At 36.0% G+C, this 21,144-nt stretch overlaps 2 protein-coding genes across 2 annotated transcripts; one reads left to right on the plus strand and one right to left on the minus strand.

Annotated features, from left to right (window-relative positions):
- The first annotated feature begins 13,851 nt into the window (after positions 1-13,851).
- BLOS2 (biogenesis of lysosome organelles complex 1 subunit-like protein) lies at positions 13,852-15,118 on the plus strand. The gene is made up of 2 exons (XM_078325755.1): positions 13,852-13,981; positions 14,720-15,118. Exons 1-2 carry the CDS (start codon positions 13,871-13,873, stop codon positions 14,984-14,986), a joined length of 378 nt encoding a protein of 125 aa, XP_078181881.1. The 5' UTR covers positions 13,852-13,870; the 3' UTR covers positions 14,987-15,118.
- A 463-nt stretch (positions 15,119-15,581) lies between these two features.
- Positions 15,582-20,449, minus strand: LOC144575499 (uncharacterized). Its single transcript, XM_078325663.1, has 6 exons — positions 20,015-20,449; positions 19,436-19,472; positions 18,314-18,550; positions 17,432-17,479; positions 16,199-16,659; positions 15,582-16,047 (listed from the first exon to the last, which is right to left on the minus strand). Exons 1-6 carry the CDS (start codon positions 20,314-20,316, stop codon positions 15,984-15,986), a joined length of 1,149 nt encoding a protein of 382 aa, XP_078181789.1. The 5' UTR covers positions 20,317-20,449; the 3' UTR covers positions 15,582-15,983.
- Positions 20,450-21,144: the final 695 nt, after the last annotated feature.

Here is a 21,144-nt window from a genome sequence, read left to right on the forward strand (position 1 = left end):
TTAGGTAATGATTGATTTTCTAAAGTACATCTTCACACTGTTAGTAACAAAATTTATTTTCTTTTATCAGCAAATTCATTTTTTTTATTTTAAATGATTTAATCTTTCTGATGAAGAAGATTTCAAAAATATTTTGAGTTGATATCTTGTTCCTTTATAGTTGAACAAAATAACGAGTTGTTTTTCTTTTAAAAAAAAATAAAAAAAATAAAAAAAATCATGAATTTAGTTATGTTTCATTCTCTGAAGTGAATGTAGCAACACATGACAATCATAATAATTTATGGACATACTCATGTGGACGTGGTGATGATGAAAATACACATTTTTCTATTAGAAGTGAAAAATAATGAAGAAAATGAATAAGAAAAACATAAAAGAAAATATGATTGAAGGCTCCGAAAGAGCAATATTGTTATTATATGGAGGAATATAAGTTTATATTAACGATGCATTATATTCTTCTAAGTCTCAAAGAAATTTATTAAGCTTTAAGAATATCTGTCGAAATGGATATTATGTTGAGACAACTAATAAAAAATGGTGAATATATGCATATATATATATATATATATATATATATATGGGCTACGGTGAGTTGCGAAGTAAAACGCGTTTCTACTTCACGCCGTATTTTTATTTTGAAAGTCCAAACGACCGATCCGAACTGTTAGATGTTTAATCCATATTGAAATGTGCTTGGAGACAAAATTTTATATTTTTTGGAATTTTTTTACTATTTATTAATCATTTTTAAAAATTGCTGTTTTGCTGTGAACAGTAAAAAACAGTAAAATTTTCTGGACCATTAGATCAGCGACTTTCAAAATTGCTTAATAAATAGTAAAAAAAATGTAAAATTTGGTCTCCAAGCACATTTCAATATGAAGAACAAGATGAACGGTTCGGATCGACGTTTTGAACTTTAAAATCACAAAATATGAGCGTGAAGTAAAATAGTCGCTTTACTTCGCAACTCACCGTAGCCTAGCTCTATATGTGTATATATATATATATATATAGAGAGAGAGAGAGAGATGGGCTACGGTGAGTTGCGAAGTAAAGCGACTATTTTACTTCACGCTCATATTTTGTGATTTTTAAGTTCAAAATGTCGATCCGAACCGTTCATCTTGTTCTCCATATTGAAATGTGATTGGAGACCAAATTTTACATTTTTTGGAATTTTTTTACTATTTATTAAGCAATTTTGAAAGTTGCTGATCTGATGGTCCAGAAAATTTTACTGTTTTTGACTGTTCACAGCAAAACAGCAATTTTCAAAAATGCTTAATAAATAGTAAAAAAATTCCAGAAAATGTAAAATTTGGTCTCCAAGCACATTTCAATATGGATTAAACATTTAACGGTTCGGATCGGTCGTTTGGATTTTCAAAATAAAAATACGGCGTGAAGTAGAAACGCGTTTTACTTCACAACTCACCGTAGCCCACCTCTATATATATATATATAGTATGGCTAACGCGCTTCCTCTAGCATATGGGCTGAAATGCTTCCGGTGGAAATTTGAAATTTCAAAATCCAAAAAGTCGATCTGAACCGTTCATCTTCTTCTCCATATTAATATCTGCTTGGAGACCAAATTTTACATTTTTCTGAAATTTTTTACTATTTATTAAGCCACTTTGAAAATCGCTGATCCAATGATTTTACTGTTTTGTTAAGCCACCGTTGGATCAGCGATTTTCAAAGTGGCTTAAAAAATAGTAAAAAATTTGAGAAAAATGTAAAATTTGGTCTCCAAGCAGATATTAATATGGAGAAGGAGATGAACGGTTCAGATCGACTTTTTGGATGTTGAAATTTGAAATTTCCACCGGAAGCATTTCGGCCCATATGCTAGAGGAAGCGCGTTATCCGTACTCTATATATATATATATAGAGAGAGAGAGAGAGAGAGAGAGATGGGCTATGGTGCATTGCAATGCATGAACCCCCTTATGCATTGCACTATTAATTATGGATTTAAAGTCTAAACGACCAATCTGAACCATTCATCTTGTTCTTCATATTAATATGTGCTTGGGGACCAAATTTTACATTTTTTGGAATTTTTTTACTATTTATTAAGCAATTTTGAAAGTCTCTGATCTGATGGTCCAAAAATTTTTACTGTTTTTTATTGTTCACAGCAAAACAGCAATTTTCAAAAATGCTTAATAAATAGTAAAAAAATTCCAAAAAATGTAAAATTTGGTCTCCAAGCACATTTCAATATGGATTAAACATCTAACGGTTCGGATCGGTCGTTTGGACTTTAAATCCGTGATTATAGTGCAATGCATAATGGGGGTTTCATGCATTGCAATGCACCATAGCCCATCTCTCTCTCTCTCTCTATATATATATATATGTATAGAGTAAAGCTAATATACACTTAAGTGTACCGTACTCTTAAGTTTAGGCCGTTCGATTTCTTTAAAAGTCGTGCTTTCACGACTTTTAAAGAATCTGCACGACTTTTAAAGAAAACGAAGGGCCTAAACTTAAGAGTACAGTACACTTAAGTGTATATTAGCTTTACTCTATATGTATATATATATATGTGTGTGTGTGTGTATATATATATATATATTGATATCACTTTATTAGACCTATTATTTCGACTTGTTTCCATACAAAAATCTATGTTTTGAACCAACAAATGGTGCCTTCTACATTGAATATCCATAGAATGTGGTACTGCTATGTTTTGGTTCTTACTTTGCAGGAATCAGGCGAAAACGGGCAAAATCAGAGAAGTTACTGAAATCTGAGACATTTGATGCGACCCTCATCACATCCGATGCGACCCTCATCAGAGTCGATGCGACCCTCATCAGAGTCGATGCAGGTTGCATCAGACCTGATGCAGGTCGCATCAGACCTGATGCAGGTCGCATCGCGAGTTTCCAGAGCAGACAGCAAAGGCCCAGAATTGAAGCACTCGTTTTAAAAAGCCTATAAATAGGCCACCCCTGCTACCAGAGAGGGAGTTCCGAAATTTAAAGATTCAAAGCCTCAAGGAGAGAGAAAAGATCAAGAGAGAAGAGAGAGATTGGAGATCGCTTGGAGAAGAAGAGAAGATTGCAAGATCCTCTCCAATCCACCTTGGATCTTTGAGCTTCATCATGATCTGCCTATTCTCTCTCTCTTTTATGCTTTCTTTTGCTATGCTTGAGTAGATCTCTAGTTCTTAGGGTTAGGATGTAGTCTCTAAACCTTGTCTTTGAGTTGAATGATGTTTTGATCTAAGTTTGAACTTGTGTGATTGTTGTTTGAGTATTCATTGTTTGCTTGATTGTGATTTCTTGATTGATTCTTGATTGTCTACTGTTAGATGTCTATAGCATCTCTTCTAGTAATTTGGCCTTGATATATCTTGTAATTGTGATTGAGCATTTGAGGTAGATCTAAGATCAATAGTAGCCGAGAGGTGAAATTTCTATTATCGAAAGGTTGTAGATACCTCTAGTTAACCAGACAATCAATTTAGGTTAGATACCAGTAGGCGAGAGCCACAGGTTGAAGCCTCGCACAAGAAATCAACTTAGATACGAACACATGTCAGCTCTGCTCGAGGGCCATGCGACCCGCATCAGAGATGATGCGAGTCGCATCATACGGGTCGCATCAGAGATGATGCGAGTCGCATGATAGGTCCAGAGAAGGCAAAGTTTGGGATGAAACCTGAAACCCTAGGAACGCCTTTTATCATTGTTCAAAACCAAAACCTTTAATTGCTTTCATTTACTGTTAATTGAATTGACACCCGAAATTAGGAAACATAAACAAACCAAACCCAACTTTTCACACTTCTAGTAACTAGCTTAGATAAGTGGTGATTTAGAATCGAATTAAACCGTCCCTGAGGATCGATACCTTAATATACTATACGGATAGGGTTGTGCACTTGCAACCCTAGACGAGAGTAGATTCAAGGTTTAAACTGGTACAACTTGTTGTACCTGAAACTTTGTAAGCACACTCTGAGAAGCGAACAAGTTTTTGGCGCCGTTGCCGGGGACGGCTATCAATTCTTTTCTAGATTTTTGCTTATCCAAGTTAATCTAGATTTTAATTTGTATCTTTTTCTTTTATTTTTCTCTTACCACAGGAACACAGCTCTTCCTGCACAACCACCTCTCGACGCGCCCCGCATCACGACCGACGCGACTCGCGTGGAAGAGACAGAGAAGTTCAAGACGCTATGGCAACATACCAACAGTGGTTCAGCCACGACAATTCTCGAGGAGGAGGAGGCGGTCGATACAGGGTTGATCAGATCGCAGCTCTATCTGCTAGAGCTGCCGAGCTGGAGGAGGCTTTAATCAAAATGAGCATGAAGGCAGTCGGTAATCATCAACCACAGCCATGTGTCATATGTGGGGATAGGAGGCACTCTTACGAGTATTGCCCACTGGCGGAATGGGATGAGGAACCCGAACAGGTCAACTTCTACAACAATGCACCATTCGACAACTCAAACAACTGCTCATTCCAATTCGATCCACCCGAGCCGTACATTGATCCCGTTGTGAGCAACTTCACACATGAGCAAGGGAAGATGAACCAAATGATGTGGGAGCAAATGCAATCGATGGCAACTCAAATGGCCGCCCAAAGCAAATTGTTGGAGCAACTGAGTCACATCGTCACCTCGAGCCAACCACAACTTGGAAAGCTGCCCGCGCAGCCAGAACCAAACCCCAGAGGAGAAGCTAAGGCGATCACACTGAGGAGTGGGACCCAGTACGATGAACCAGCTTTCCCAACTGATCAGATCCCAACTGATGCGACCCGCACCACCACCATGCGACCCGCATCAACCTCGGAGGAACCTGTGAATCCTGGTCGCATCGAGCCAATGCGACCAGCAACACCACCTGAAGAACCTGTGGACGCGACCCGCAATGGTACCACGCGACCCGCATCAAAAGAGTCTGACAAAGAGAAAGGGAAAGGGGTTGAGAAACCTGCACCTTACATACCACCGGTACCCTTTCCCCGACGATTAGCTGAACCAGAAGCATGCTGCACAATCAACATGGAGGATCAATTGGCTAAGGGACAACTTCGCGAGGGATACGGGAGCTCAATTAAAAATTACCCTGATTATCTATCTGAGTTGCAGGTTAAAACAAGCGATTTGGAATCAGTGTATGGAGCAGATGTGAAAGCAGCTGACCTGGGAGAACTTGGATGCGACCCGCATCAACCTCATGCGAGTCGCATGCCATGGTCTGAAGGCCTTGAAGCTGGTCGAAGCGAGTCGGATGGAGCAGATGCAAGGTCAGAATGCGAGTCGAGTCCACCCGGTGCGACCCGCTTAGACCATGATGCGACCCGCGTCAAGGACCAGACAGAGAAACTCACTCCTGAACTCAAGCCTCTTCCAGTAAATTTCAGGTATGAGTTCCTAGATCCAGATAAAAGTTGTCCTGTGATCTTAAATGCAGATCTCAACCCTGATCGGACTGCCACACTCTTGAGGAAATTGAAAGCTCACATAAGCGCGATCGGGTGGTCGATCAAAGATTTGAAAGATATGGGGTGGATTTTTCTTTTGCAAATGTTTGAGAACACGACGCTCCACTCAGATTTGCCACCGTATTGCACTGCTGGACACTTTGAGGATTTCCAAACTCAGCAAAATGTGATCGCGAACTTTATCGAGAAGCTGATGGGCACGAACCTAGCCACATGCATGCACAAGACCTTACCAGCGGATGATCACAGACACACGGACCATGCAGACCATCATACGGGCCATGCACAACCAACCTGGTCGATGCATTATGTTCCTTGGTGTGTTAGAAAGAAAAAACCACCCGACCCTTATGAGGAAAGAATGGTGTATCCCTCTGACACATTCGACAAGGCGCTCCACCAAAAACCACCCGATCCACCTCCCACCAATCAGTGAGACGCCCCCGCCTCACCCCCCACTCCATGTCTGGTTAGTTTCCATATTTTCTTCTATTTACCTTTTCTTGTGTGAATTCAAGCATTGAGGACAATGCTTCATTCAAGCTTGGGGGGGTGAATAGAAGAAAACTGTATCTGCATTTAGGTCATGTTTTTATTTTTCCAAAATTTGCATTTTTAGGTGATAAATTTGTGTGATTGCTTGGGTTAAGGACTTGTTTGAACAATTTTGGTTGTGATTTGGATGACTTTGAAAAATTAGAACTAACCTCATAATTGATCAAAGAACTGATTAGGAAGGGATGTTTTGAGAACTTGAAAGGATGAAAACTTGAATTGTATCAAAAATCAATTTTTGAAACTGAACTGTGCCTTTTAAATAGGGAAATGGGGATTTGGATATTCATTGGTATGAATGAATACCAATGGATGTGTGTATTCATGGTATATGTGCAAAAGCAAAAGAATAAAAAAATAAAAAGATGGAGAAAATAAGAGTACTGGCAATAAGTCCTATTGGGCGCCTTTGAGCTCGTCTCCCAAATTAAAAAAAAAAAAAAAAGACAGAAAAGATGGAGAAAATAAGAGTACTGGCAATAAGTCCTGTTGGGCGCCTTTGAGCTCGTCTCCCAAATTTAGAAAAGAAGAATAACTTTTGCATATATCAACACACGAAGTCCGCGACTTGCTAACCTAAACTTGTTCCAAGCTTGGGGGAGAAAAAGGGAAAATCTCCACAAATGAGAGCTTGATTTTAGTAAAAGAATGATAGATTGATCAATTCGAGTATTCAGCTTTGCAAGTATTAAAACATTCTAGAACTTGAAGTTTGATTAGTCAATTTGTGGGGTGAATCAAAATTGATCAAGGAAAGTCCAAATCATACCATAAAGATTCTCGAGGTTCTTGATTTAAGCAACTCATGTAAATTTTCACATTTAGGAACTTAACTTGCATTTAGAGTCCAGCCCGGTAACAAAGAACAGATCTCTGCTTGAGGACAAGCAAAGGTTAAGCTTGGGGGAATTTGATATCACTTTATTAGACCTATTATTTCGACTTGTTTCCATACAAAAATCTATGTTTTGAACCAACAAATGGTGCCTTCTACATTGAATATCCATAGAATGTGGTACTGCTATGTTTTGGTTCTTACTTTGCAGGAATCAGGCGAAAACGGGCAAAATCAGAGAAGTTACTGAAATCTGAGACATTTGATGCGACCCTCATCACATCCGATGCGACCCTCATCAGAGTCGATGCGACCCTCATCAGAGTCGATGCAGGTTGCATCAGACCTGATGCAGGTCGCATCAGACCTGATGCAGGTCGCATCAGACCTGATGCAGGTCGCATCGCGAGTTTCCAGAGCAGACAGCAAATGCCCAGAATTGAAGCACTCGTTTTAAAAAGCCTATAAATAGGCCACCCCTGCTACCAGAGAGGGAGTTCCGAAATTTAAAGATTCAAAGCCTCAAGGAGAGAGAAAAGATCAAGAGAGAAGAGAGAGATTGGAGATCGCTTGGAGAAGAAGAGAAGATTGCAAGATCCTCTCCAATCCACCTTGGATCTTTGAGCTTCATCATGATCTGCCTATTCTCTCTCTCTTTTATGCTTTCTTTTGCTATGCTTGAGTAGATCTCTAGTTCTTAGGGTTAGGATGTAGTCTCTAAACCTTGTCTTTGAGTTGAATGATGTTTTGATCTAAGTTTGAACTTGTGTGATTGTTGTTTGAGTATTCATTGTTTGCTTGATTGTGATTTCTTGATTGATTCTTGATTGTCTACTGTTAGATGTCTATAGCATCTCTTCTAGTAATTTGGCCTTGATATATCTTGTAATTGTGATTGAGCATTTGAGGTAGATCTAAGATCAATAGTAGCCGAGAGGTGAAATTTCTATTATCGAAAGGTTGTAGATACCTCTAGTTAACCAGACAATCAATTTAGGTTAGATACCAGTAGGCGAGAGCCACAGGTTGAAGCCTCGCACAAGAAATCAACTTAGATACGAACACATGTCAGCTCTGCTCGAGGGCCATGCGACCCGCATCAGAGATGATGCGAGTCGCATCATACGGGTCGCATCAGAGATGATGCGAGTCGCATGATAGGTCCAGAGAAGGCAAAGTTTGGGATGAAACCTGAAACCCTAGGAACGCCTTTTATCATTGTTCAAAACCAAAACCTTTAATTGCTTTCATTTACTGTTAATTGAATTGACACCCGAAATTAGGAAACATAAACAAACCAAACCCAACTTTTCACACTTCTAGTAACTAGCTTAGATAAGTGGTGATTTAGAATCGAATTAAACCGTCCCTGAGGATCGATACCTTAATATACTATACGGATAGGGTTGTGCACTTGCAACCCTAGACGAGAGTAGATTCAAGGTTTAAACTGGTACAACTTGTTGTACCTGAAACTTTGTAAGCACACTCTGAGAAGCGAACATATATGTATATATATATGTGTGTGTGTATGTATATATATGTGTATATATTTGTGTGTGTGTGTGTATATATATATATATATATATAGAGATGGGCTATGGTGCATTGCAATGTATGAACCCCCTTATGCATTGCACTATAATCACGGATTTAAAGTCCAAACGACCGATCCGAACCATTAGATGTTTAATCCATATAGAAATGTGCTTGGAGACCAAATTTTATATTTTTTGGAATTTGTTTACTATTTATTAAGCATTTTTGAAAATTGCTGTTTTGCTGTGAACAGTAAAAAACAGTAAAATTTTCTGGACCATCAGATCAGCGACTTTCAAAATTGCTTAATAAATAGTAAAAAAATTCCAAAAAATGTAAAATTTGGTCCCCAAGCACATATTAATATGAAGAACAAGATGAACGGTTCGGATTGGTCGTTTGAACTTTAAATCCATGATTTAGAGTGCAATGCATAAAAGGGTTCATGCATTGCAATGCACCATAGCCCATCTCTATATATATATATATATATATATAAACAATGTATATTGAAAACAAATTGCATATGTTTCTCCTTATACTACACATATATTAGTACAATTAAAGCACATGTTATTGTAAACCAGAAGTTTACATACAATAATATGTTTATCGTTTGGCATGACCGGTTGGGCCATTCCGGATCAATAATGATGCGAAAAATAATATATAATTAATGTAAACATTCATCAAAGAACCAGAAGATTATTTAATCTGATGAATTTTTTATGTGTTGGTTTTATTTCTAGAACATATACAATATGATATTTGTGGAACAATATATCCAACATGTGACCATTTGAATATTTTATGATTTTAATTGATGCATCAATAAGATGGTCACATGTATGTTTATTATCAAATCACAACCTGTCGTTTATGAGATTACTTGCTCAATTGATTTGATTAAAGAGCATAATTTTATGATTATTCAATTATGAAAATACGTCTAGAAAAAGTCGGAATTAATATTGAATATCATGTAGATGTTTGTATGTAAAAAGAAGATATGATATTTTACATGCAATAAAACTAATTCGCATCATGCCAACTAGCTATTATAAAGCTTCCCCTTATAATTGATTTTTGGTTACATACCTAATATTTCCCATATAAGAATTTTTGAATATGCGATATACATTCTAATTGTTCCACCACAACGCACTAAAATGTGATATCAAAAAAAAGAAAGTTGGGAATTTATATTGATTTTGAATCTCCATATATAATAGAGTATCTAGAACCATTGATGAGAGATTTAATCACATAGATACATGTTCTAGGAACATGATATTTGGCAGACCCCGAATGAAACATTAAATAGAATTGTGTTCATGTAATTAATGTTTTCATTAAGTGTCAAGTTCTACAGTATGAGGTATTCATCATTCCTACTAAGAGATGTGTATGTGTGAGTGTTATCTAACGCTGTCCGTAAAAAGCAATCATAACAGTAGCACTTCCGTAATTCTGTATGTATAGTTTAGCTGAGGAAGCGATGGTTTATCAAAAGTACTATTGTCCCTCGTATTTTGTACGAGCTATAGCATCACTGGGCCCCTTGGTAGAGTTAGATTATCTGCATGCGGTATAATTACAAGAGTAATTATATTTGATAATCTGCTCAAGATCAAGAAAAGATTAAGTTAGCAAGAATGACACAAATCTACCTTGAAACTGATATGATAGCTATGTGACAAATGAACTGACATAAGTAAATAGTTTACTGGATCGTGGTATTGTACAATGCAGCATCATTTGTGTAATTGGATGGTCATGATGTATACTGCCAGATGCCTCTCATGATTATAGAAGTTAAAATAGTTTTAATTCTATTTACCAATATTACACAGATCCTATTGGGTCACGCCATATAGGAGCTACTCGGAAAATCTTATTGATTAATTATAAATTGATTATGATTAATAATAAGATGGTTATAATTAATTATACGTGATATAATTACATTATAAATATCATATAAGATGACAAGCAAAAACAACGGTTAATTTATAAACGTACACGATACGTTGTATAAAAGTTACCGAAACAACAACCGCAAGAAATATAATTGTTCAGAATAATTATACAGATATTAATTGGATTTGGGCCGAGGGCATTTTGGTCTTTTCACTTTAGAACTTATCCATACATGTCATCATCCTTATCTATACATGATATGTCATCATGTTTATCCAACCGAGGGCATTTTGGTCTTTTCACTTTAGAACCTCCATACTATTCATGGGGTATTTCGGTCATTTGGCAACCGCCATATAACCCTATAAATAGGGGTGGAGGTGTAGAGAGAGAAATCACTAATTCACTCGTATCGTTTCGTGTCGAATCGAATCGATATTTTCTCTCTTTCTCAGTTTCTCTCCCAATAGTGTTTTGGTTGAGAAAAGAAAGTTATACGTAGTTGACGTATAATCTTGTGGGTTGTTGTGAAGTATATTTATGGGATTGATGAATAGTATTTTCATGAATTTAGTGGTATTTCAGTTTTACTTATTGATGAAACTGAGTAACTGAAAATTCGTGTTTATAGGTTTTCGTCTTTTTCTCGGTGAATAGTGTTTTTGCATAATTCTGCGGTTTATAGTATTTTTGGCAAAAGAAATAAATCGCTCTCCGGTTAGTCCTGGTGGATAACCGATAGAGGCATCAGACGTCTGATGCTCTGAGACGAGTCATTCCCGATGTCGCTCTTCTCGCTCGGTCTGCATTCCAATCCGAATTTGGAAACAATGTATAAATGTTATATTAATCTATTTAATTGGTAAATATATTAAAGTTTTAGAAATCAATCAGGGAGTAGATCCTGAGTTTAAGTTGGCCGTAGAAATTTTTGTTCTATGGTCATTCCGCACCTTAAGCACAAAGCTAATTAATCGATTTGAACTGTCAAAACCGAGCTAATTAAATGAGTTTGAACTGTCAAAACTCCAACAGTATGTATTGATCAATGAAAGGAATGATACATTAAAGGAGATAGAACAAAACATATTTTACCAAAATTCTTTTTCACAAATGATCTCCAAAAGAATAATGTTATTAATGTTCAGCAAATCCGTTCAAGTGAAAAATCCAGTAGATTTATTCACTAAGGCACTCCTTACTGCAATATTCGAAAAACTAGTTCGTAATATTGGAGTTCGCCGACTTAAAGATCTTGATTGATGCTATCATGATGGGGAGTTAATATGCACTATATTTTTCTTAACCATGGTTTTTCCCACTGGGTTTTCCTGGTAAGGCTGTAGTTGCGTATTTAGAAGAATATTGTACTTTTTTTTCCTTCACTAGGTATTTATCCCATAAGGTTTTTTCTAGTAAGATTTTAATGAGGCATATTCTTATGTAGGGGGAGTATTATAAATATATTATAAATATGTGGATGTCATTCATGTTGTAACTCCCAAAATCATCAATTTATTCCCCACTACTCCATGCACTACAATTGGAATTGATGGCCACTACTATTGAAATTTATTTCTCCATTTATTTAGATGGTTTTTTTTATTTACAATTTGTAGCCTATAAATAGAGATTTTGTAATCTTGTATTGTACACATATGAGAAATGTATGAATAAAGAGATTGCCATATTTTCTCTCTATTTTATTTATTCTTCTTATGCTTGTTTATCTTTATTTTATAAAAAAAAAATTTCAAAAAAAAATTGTCTTGTTTGACACGTTAAATACAAACAGACTTTCATATATGTCCATCAAAAATCTCAAAATTATGCGTTTCTCCCTCTATAATTTATAATTTCATATTACCATATTTATCCTTCTAAATTTTAAAAACTCACAAGTTTACCCAATTTATTGACGAGTAAGGCTACGGTGCTATGGGTTGCATAGAGGGCTATGGTGCTACGGCTCAATATTCGAGTTTTTAAAATCCTAACGGTCGATCCGAACCGTTCATCTTGTTCTCCATATTAATACGTGTTTGGAGATCAAATTTTACATTTTTTGGAAAATTTTTACTATTTTTTAGATAGGTAGAAAATCAAATATCTGAATGGTGCAGAATTTTTTAGATCAAGTGATTTTCTACCTATCTAAAAAAATAGTAAAAATTTTCTAAAAAATGTAAAATTCGGTCTCCAAACACATATTAATATGGAGAACAAGATGAACGGTTCGGATCGACCGTTAGGATTTTAAAAATTCGAATATTGAGCCGTAGCACCGTAGTCCTCTATGCAACCCATAGCACCGTAGCCTTACTCTTTATTGACTTTTATATTTCATTTTAAATTATAAAATAACCATTTTACTCTTTAGTAAAAAAATAAAAAATATATAACATGTTTATTAAATTTTCATGTTTTAATGCTTAAATATCTTTTATCTTATTTTACTATCATTTATCTAGTTTATTGTTATAATGTTATCAATGCTAGGGGTGTTCACGTGGTCGGTTCGGTTGAAACCGAACTAAAATAACCAAACTAAACTTTTCTTCGGTTTTAAAAAATAGAATTGAACCAAACCGATTAAACTTATAAACCGATTAAGAACCGAACTGAATAAATCGAAGTAAATTTTGGTTTGTTCAGTTCAAACTGAAGTAAACCTATTGGTGCCATTATTAACGAAAATTACATATGTTCACACACAAGTTGTTCAATTCCATACAAAATATGTAGATGTTTTAAAATATTTAAACTAAAATGAAAGAAATGAAGCAATGATTGAACCAAACAAAATATAAATCATACTTGGACCAATATAATTCAGTCGGTTTTGAAAAGTCTAAACTGAACCGATCTATTTAAACCGAAATAATTTAAAATTTCAAACAAACCGATCCATTTAAACCGAAAAATTGAACCATTTAAACTGAAAATTTTCAGTTCGGTTGAAAACCAAATAAACCGAACCGATTGAACACCCCTAATCAATGCCACGTTAAATATAAAACTAAGATAATAAAAATATATCTTAAATAGTGAATCAAAATTCCACATCAGTTGCATAAAAGACTTGATGGATTGAATGAATTTACTTAGAAAAATTTCCAACTCAATCTAATCCATTAACCCGCCGCTCTACCTTTATAAATAAGAGAAAGCAGATAAAAGGAAGCGGGGCACGTCCGGTAGATATTGGTCTCAAATAGGTCTAGAATCGTCTGATTGGTTTTATAATTCATACACATTTGATCAAAACGAATCTGAACTAACATCCAACTGATTTGGATCCGCTATCCATCGGACGCGACGTGTATACTGTGCGACTGACCTACACGGCTACACCTACTAACTACCAAAACAGGTATTAAAATTTCGATATGGGCCTACTGGGCCTAAACGGACTCGGACTAACGGGCTTCAACATGGTCTGTTGTAAAAAAGTATCAAATTATTCACCCAATGGAGCAGCCCCTGCCCCCTAGAATAAATAGATCAATCCTTCTCTATTCCTGTTTGGAGATGACAGATCGGACCGAGAAGGACGAGGAGGAGGTCGGGCGAGATGAGGTGGCAGAAGCGCTGGCCGATCTCTTCTCTAATGTCTCCCTCATGGTCAAAGGCGAACTCGAGGTACATGAGATCTCCCCTTCCAATCTCTCTCTCTCTCTCTCTCTCTCTCTCTCTCTCTCAGGTTGAACTGGTAGGATTTTCAGGTGCGCGTGAATTATAGTTAAATTATGGTGTATTGGGGACAGTGTAGGTGTTTGCTTCTTTTTTTTAAAATAATATTTTCATTCATTCCATTCCACCACTATGAAATTAAAGTTTTGCTCGTTTGATACTTTTAGTCTTCAGCAAAGAAGAAGTAGATATAAATTAAAATGTAATAAAAATAATAACAGTAACAGTAGCTGCAACAATAATAATGAATAGAAAATAAATGTAACTTATATTTAAATTGTAGCTTATGTAACATTCTTTAGTTCATGATGAGGATTACAACTTTACTACCTCATTATTCTACCCAATATGTTCTGTGAAGAAAAGAGCGACTACTTCACGGAGATTTAAAAGCTCAATTTAGTTTCAAGTGCAGACTTTCAAGTTTTAAACTAAAATAATTTAGTATGTTGTGTTATTGCCTTATTGGTATAGCCATACAGGCAGTAATTTCTGGTTTATCTTTTGTGATGCTGTAGCATCACCATCATAGTTCAGACCCCAGTATCAGCACTGATTCCGTCAGCATGATATTTTCCGGATGTCAAATTGTGTCATTTTTACATTGACAGACTTTATGACATGATAATAACAATACAAGGGTAACACAATATTTTCTTATCTTTTTATTTTTATTTAAAATCTCAGGGAACGAACAACGAACTGCTGATGCTTGAAAAGATGAACCAAAGGGTGACAGAGGAGTATAACAAGTTTGGGGATGTGGCCTCTGGTCTAAGGGTTTTTGTCGAACAATTGAGCAAGAAAAACCATAGTTTTGAGGACTATGTACAGCAGATTGATGCAATAGACCAACAAGTCTCCGAGTTTGAGGCGGTTGTTTCTAAGCTTGATGAATATGTATCTATGTTAGAAAAGAAAGTTGTATTTGTTTATCGTAGTACAACTAGTTGATTCTCAATTCTATCTCCTACTCTCTCTACTGGATTAAGTTCGTTGGCTGTCACTTCTGATAACTGATTTTGTTCTTCTAAATGGGATTGGTTTTTTTAATTTCAGAGGAAATTTGAAATCTATGGAAGGATGGTATGTGTTAGTTTTATGGGGGGGGGGGGGGGGGGGGGGGGGGGGGGGCGGGGCGGGGCTGGGGCGAAAAGATTCATGTGATCGGCTGAATGGTGAATTCATATCAGTGGTAGCAGAAATTTTGAGTTTATATCCGAACCGTTCCGTCTGCATTGGCATGAATATTAAAGAAATTTTGTGCATTTCACCTCAGACTGGATTGGTCCAAAATCTGATCGGACGGATTGGATCTAAACTAAAATATCCTGTTACCTCAGAGGATATGGATTCCTGAATGGTATAGTCCGCGTCACAGTAAATATTTCTCACTAAACAAACAAAATTAAAATTGATGAAAAGCAACACTAATGTAGAGATTTCTGAGACGTCTACGCCTTGAGCAGAGCGTGCCTGGAATTGTGAAAGCTAGAATTAGTTTTGCTAAATGCTTTCAATTGCATACAATGGCCAAGGGACAGATAAATTATAGAGATCCCAACAAAGAAAGATATTAACGAATGTCTCAATCATACATAAAGCACATACAAAATATCTACAAGAAAGCAAACACGCTCCCAACATGACAAAGCTTACAACTATCTTGATTGTTTTTATAATATTCCTTTTCATCTCTACCAACAAATCCCCTATCAAAACTTTAACTACACACTCAAAGAAAAAATAAATAAAATCAAGGAGCCTTTTTCTCATATCAAACACGCACAAACATAAAAATGGATGCTTAATTTTGACTGAACTGAAGGACCATATGTTTACCCAGGCCACTGAAGTATATCAATTTAAGCACAAAGCCAATCTAAATAAACACTTTGCTATAGTTCCCAGGAAACAGAAAGTATTAACGTTCTCTACAGTATTTTGTTCGTCAACCAGTAGCAGTGACTTTCAAACAGTCGATATTGCAAACTGACCTCATCATCCCTCCAAAACTGCAAGCATGCAAAAACCCACAATAAGTCAAGGGCTTAATAGAACTGCTGTAGTTAAAAAAAAAAAACAAAAAAAACAAACAAACAAAGAACAGAAAAAAGATAAAGATAAAGATAAAGACCTAGCAATCAAACACTATTTTCATCATACCGGTCAATGCTTTTTCTGGGCCTGTCAGACTGATCGACACTGGGTCTTGGTTTATCTGATGCATCCACACTCTTCCTTGACTTCTCTCTCCTATCGATGCTAGACCTTGGTTTCCCATTATCTTTCTCTTTACAATCTATGCTCTGCCTTGGCTTACTCTCTCTCTGGTCTACACTGGCCCGGGGATTCTCTAACTTCTGATCAGTGCTCATCCGGTCAGAGCTAACTACTGCAGACTCCAGTAGACTGGAATTCTCATCGATTTTGGGTGGGTTCTCTAAAGAAGGGGGAGGTCGTTTTTCTATGGCAGCCACAAATTTCTTGAGGTGTTTGATATATTCTGGGTAGAGTTCAAGATTGCAATGGTTGCCACCTTTTACCCAGAGAGGCTCATATTTTTCTTTGCAATGCTCCCAAAGCTGCTTCCCATGTGAACAGTCAACCACCTCATCTGACGTGCCCTATGAATTGAGAGGAGAATTACTAATTAAATTTTACACACAAAAAAGACTATTAAAGAAAAAGAGCATTTTAGAAACATTGCTATTATTAGTTCGGTCCAGTATCCATTTTAATCCCTGGAATCAGAAGTTACAATTTATACCAATACTTTTAAGATGTTAAAGCATTGTCTTCAGGGCAAAATATGAAAGAAAATCTGGTCAATACCAACTTGATATCAGGTATTTTTTTCACTAAAAGCCCTTCAATTCGAGTATTAAGATGTCTGGTATCAATATGATTTTCTTTCCAATTGTTACATTTTTTTTTTTTGTTGAGAAAATTGGGGGTGATGATCGTCCCTCGTATTATTATTAAAAAACAAGAGCACACTAAAGTTCAACTTATGTTAAGGTAACACTTTTGTGACTCAAAGAATGATGTAAAAAGAAGAGAGGAAAAAAAATAGTGTTAAGATAACACTATTGCGCCCAAAGAAAAGTAAAAGAAGAGAGGAGAAGAAAATGAACCTAACAAAACAGGGCACTGTATATACGTGGAAACTAATTTCTCTCATCTATCTACAACTATCATTTTCATTATTGGCAGTGGCTCTGAAAATATACATCTTTCACCAAATTACATAGCAGAAGCAAAGTGACAAAGATTACCAATTAACATATGAAAACTCTCTCCATTAAAGAAATGAGGGGCGGGGGGATGGCTCATAACTAGAGCCCTAGACAATCTATACAAATACTAAAAAGTAAAGAATAAGGTATAAGCACTTACATGAATTACCAAAACAGGGCATTTGACGGATGGAATTTTGTCAATATTCTGCATTCAAAAGAAGGGTATAAAAATTATGATAATCAAAATTAGCCAACAAACATCAAAGTTTCACTTTTCGACCTGTTCCATCATGATTCAAGTATCAGGATTAATCAAAATATTGCATATAAGTTCTTTCTTAAGGGCTCTGACAAATTAACACCAACCATTTCTCACATTTGCTATCAAACACCCAACATATTTGGAATCTTTTGCAATAACAAACCTGTCAAAATCAAGTTTCAAGTAAAAAAATATATGATATTACCAATAAGACTTTTCATATTGACTCAGCCAATCTAGTCTTACCTGTTCATATAAACTTAATCTGCATTTATATCTGATTTGCTTGATTTTAGTTCAATTGTTGGAAAATGAAAAAACTTACCAGAGTTAGGGCCACATTCAACACAGTCGACCAAAATAAATTCTTAAGTAACACAGCCAATCTACTTTTACAAGTTCATTTGAACTTAATCCAGCATCTAGATTGGTTTGGTTGATTAGTTTAATTTAAAATGGAAGGCATGCCATGCCACGCTAGGTGCAATATATTTAACATTTAACAGAGGAACCAAGTTATTAATAGGATCACAATATTTAACAGCTAACAATTGGTGCTTGGTAACAGTCCCAATACCATCACTGCCCCCACTAAGCAATCCATAATAAATATCTCAAAATTGCAGGGGGGGGGGGGGGGGGGGGGGGGTCAGAGCAAACATTGCAACTTTGGTCAGAAATTACTAGGAACAGGATAAAGTATTGACTGTTACTTGCATAAATTGGTCAAACTTTTGTTTTATGTTTCTACAGAAGGACATGAAAAGAAAAACATACCTTGTAAATGTCGAACCAGTATGTATGCTTGACAGGATACATGACACGCAATCCAGACATAATGGGGCTGTGTAAAACAACAGCCCTTAAGCGGGGCAAACGTGATGCCAGGTCACAAGTGGGACCGCTACCAACTGACTGGCCATATAATATTATATCCTCCTCACATGCACCATATGTTTCTATGAGGCATCTATATACAGCTTCTATATCTGCATAGGTGTTCTGCTCACTTGGCTGCAAATACAATAAGTGTATCAATTACTCAAGGAAAGATTAATTCTAGGATTTCATTGTGGTCCCGCGCAGAATGATAAATATCCATCACATCAGTACATTTCCATAATGTATTGATTAAAACGGGCTAATTTCACACCTACAGTGTGCAGAAAATAGAAATACATTAAAGAACATATGTAACCCATTTTCTCTGGATTCATTTGAGAATTTATCAGACGTAAAGGACCGATAAACTGATAAAGTACTGATTGTCGCTCAAGTACTCATTTAAGAACTTGGCTAGGTGCATAAGGTAAATTCTAATTTAAAAATTAGAAAACAATAGTGATAAATTAAACTTGAGCGATGATCAATTAAGAGCTCGGGGACAATAAATAATAGCTTTCAGAGACAACTTGATATTTAACTATCATAATTCCTAAAAGGACTTCCAAGTTCCAACCAATCAAGCGATCTAGCGTACATTCAATTTAGAAGGTGCATTTTTTTATTTTAGCTTACATCTGATGGTTGAAATTTAAAGTTGCAAGATATAATAATTTTCCTTTTTACTAGGAAAAGGATACATTCGACAGTTTGCCGATCAGAAGATTTAAGAAAAATCTTGTGCTTTTCCGGAGATGAAATCTTGTTGACATGATTTTTCCAGAGAACAAAGATTGTACACTAACCAATGAGATTGTGGTACAAATTTTCCTTCTGATAATCAATTTGATATTATTATTAAAAAGGCTTTTCTAACCTTTAACAATTAACAACTATTATTCAAGATGCACTGTACACTCATGCTCAATTGTACCTCAAAACTTGGATATACCCTAGAATTATCCTTATAAATTATGATACAGTTAAGTTAAAAGAAATTTAAGATTCAAACTATACCTTTCCAGAAGATTGTCCATATCCAGAGTAGTCATACCTGAAAAGAAAACAGTGCAAGCTAGTAGGTAAATGGTACATTAAGAATTGCACAAAAGGACAGATACTAGAAGAACCCAACAACATAACCTTAATATTCAACACAACAGTTGATAGTGACCCAAACAAATAAAGAACTTGCTAGGCAAGTGAAACACACAATAATGAACAGGTGGGTGGATGATGACGATAAGATCGACACCTGCAAGTGTCTTTTAATTACTAACTAAACGGTAAGATCGACACCTGTAAGTGTTTGGCATGATCATAGTATGCGCACTTGCATGCTTTAGTTTAACACTTTTACTGGTAGAAGATACACTTTCTCTGATTATGTGTGTAAATTGAATCATAACATACTGGTACGTGCACACAAAAATACCACTTAGGTACAAACCTTTCCATGATATGGATTGCAGAACTTATCTAAAACACAAATTTACCAAAACTGTGTTGACTTCAAAACAACACCTAGCAGTAAGAAAACCAATTTATAAAAGTTTATACAAATTTACAAGCTACAAACCAGTAAAATAATCTTACCCCATGAGATTAACTCCAAGATGCTTACTCAGTTCAACAAAGAGTTCATACATCTGGCCGAGATCGGCAGCATTCCCATGGGAATATAGCAGGGTCAATTTTGCACCGGGATGTCTGACATGCATCGCAATGATGCCATTCCCTTTCTTTGTCTGGAGCCTCCTCGCCTCGACATTGCTTCGTGTTGGCACTTGTGTCAACTCCAGCACCCCTCCTTGTTCCTTTTCTACTACTCCATATGACGGAGGTGTAGGCGGAAAGAAGGCAAATCTAGCAGCAACTGTTGATGTCACCCCTCCCATCCCAACAAATCAAGGAAACGGAGGAGAAATCGATGCTGAAAACGCCAAGTCCAGTTAAATTGGGGATGATCCGACCGAATTAAATATACAATACACTTGGAACTCGACGCAAATTCCGCTGTTTTCCAGCGATTTTGAATTTAAAAAAAGATGGTCAATTCTTCATTAAAAGACAAGAGAAAAAAAAAAAAAATCTTAAAACTTTAGAGCAGGTCGGCCCTGATCTGCTCCTAAATTCAGGGAAGTGACATGTCGAATATAGATTTCATACTGCCGAAAGGTATATGTCAAAAGAGAGAAGAAAAAAGAGGAAGGAATGAAACTGAGAAGAATCTAGTGGAGCGGTGGGTGGGTGTGCGGAAGTGTGAATGCGGCGAAGAGGTTGAAGGGAGAGAAAGAGGAGAAAATAAGAAGAGAGCCAGGTCAGACGGACAGCAAAGCCAGATTTTTGTTACTTTTGTTTTCTTTGTATTTATTTATTTATTTATTTATTTATATATTTATTTATCTTAAGGATTAAAGACAGTGATGATATAAGGGTCCAGGGAGGAAGCTAGCTTTAATGCTTCATTTAATTATGCTAATAGATATGGTAATTGATTGAATTTAATAAAATTACTTTTTAAAGATAATTATTATGAATTGCAAGCCTAGATAGTCACGTCTTTAATTTAATAATGAAATATGTATGCTAAAATTGAAATCTCCCAGTTTACATAAACTATTAGTTAAATAAAAAATAATTACCATAGATATAAATTTTATCCCTTAATTTGATGAGTATGATTAAAATGTTCTATTACTTTTATGTATTAAGCCTGTAAACAA

The sequence above is a fragment of the Carex rostrata genome, chromosome 24 (assembly GCF_964058835.1).
Source record: "Carex rostrata chromosome 24, lpCarRost1.2, whole genome shotgun sequence".
NCBI classification, from domain to species: domain Eukaryota; kingdom Viridiplantae; phylum Streptophyta; class Magnoliopsida; order Poales; family Cyperaceae; genus Carex; species Carex rostrata.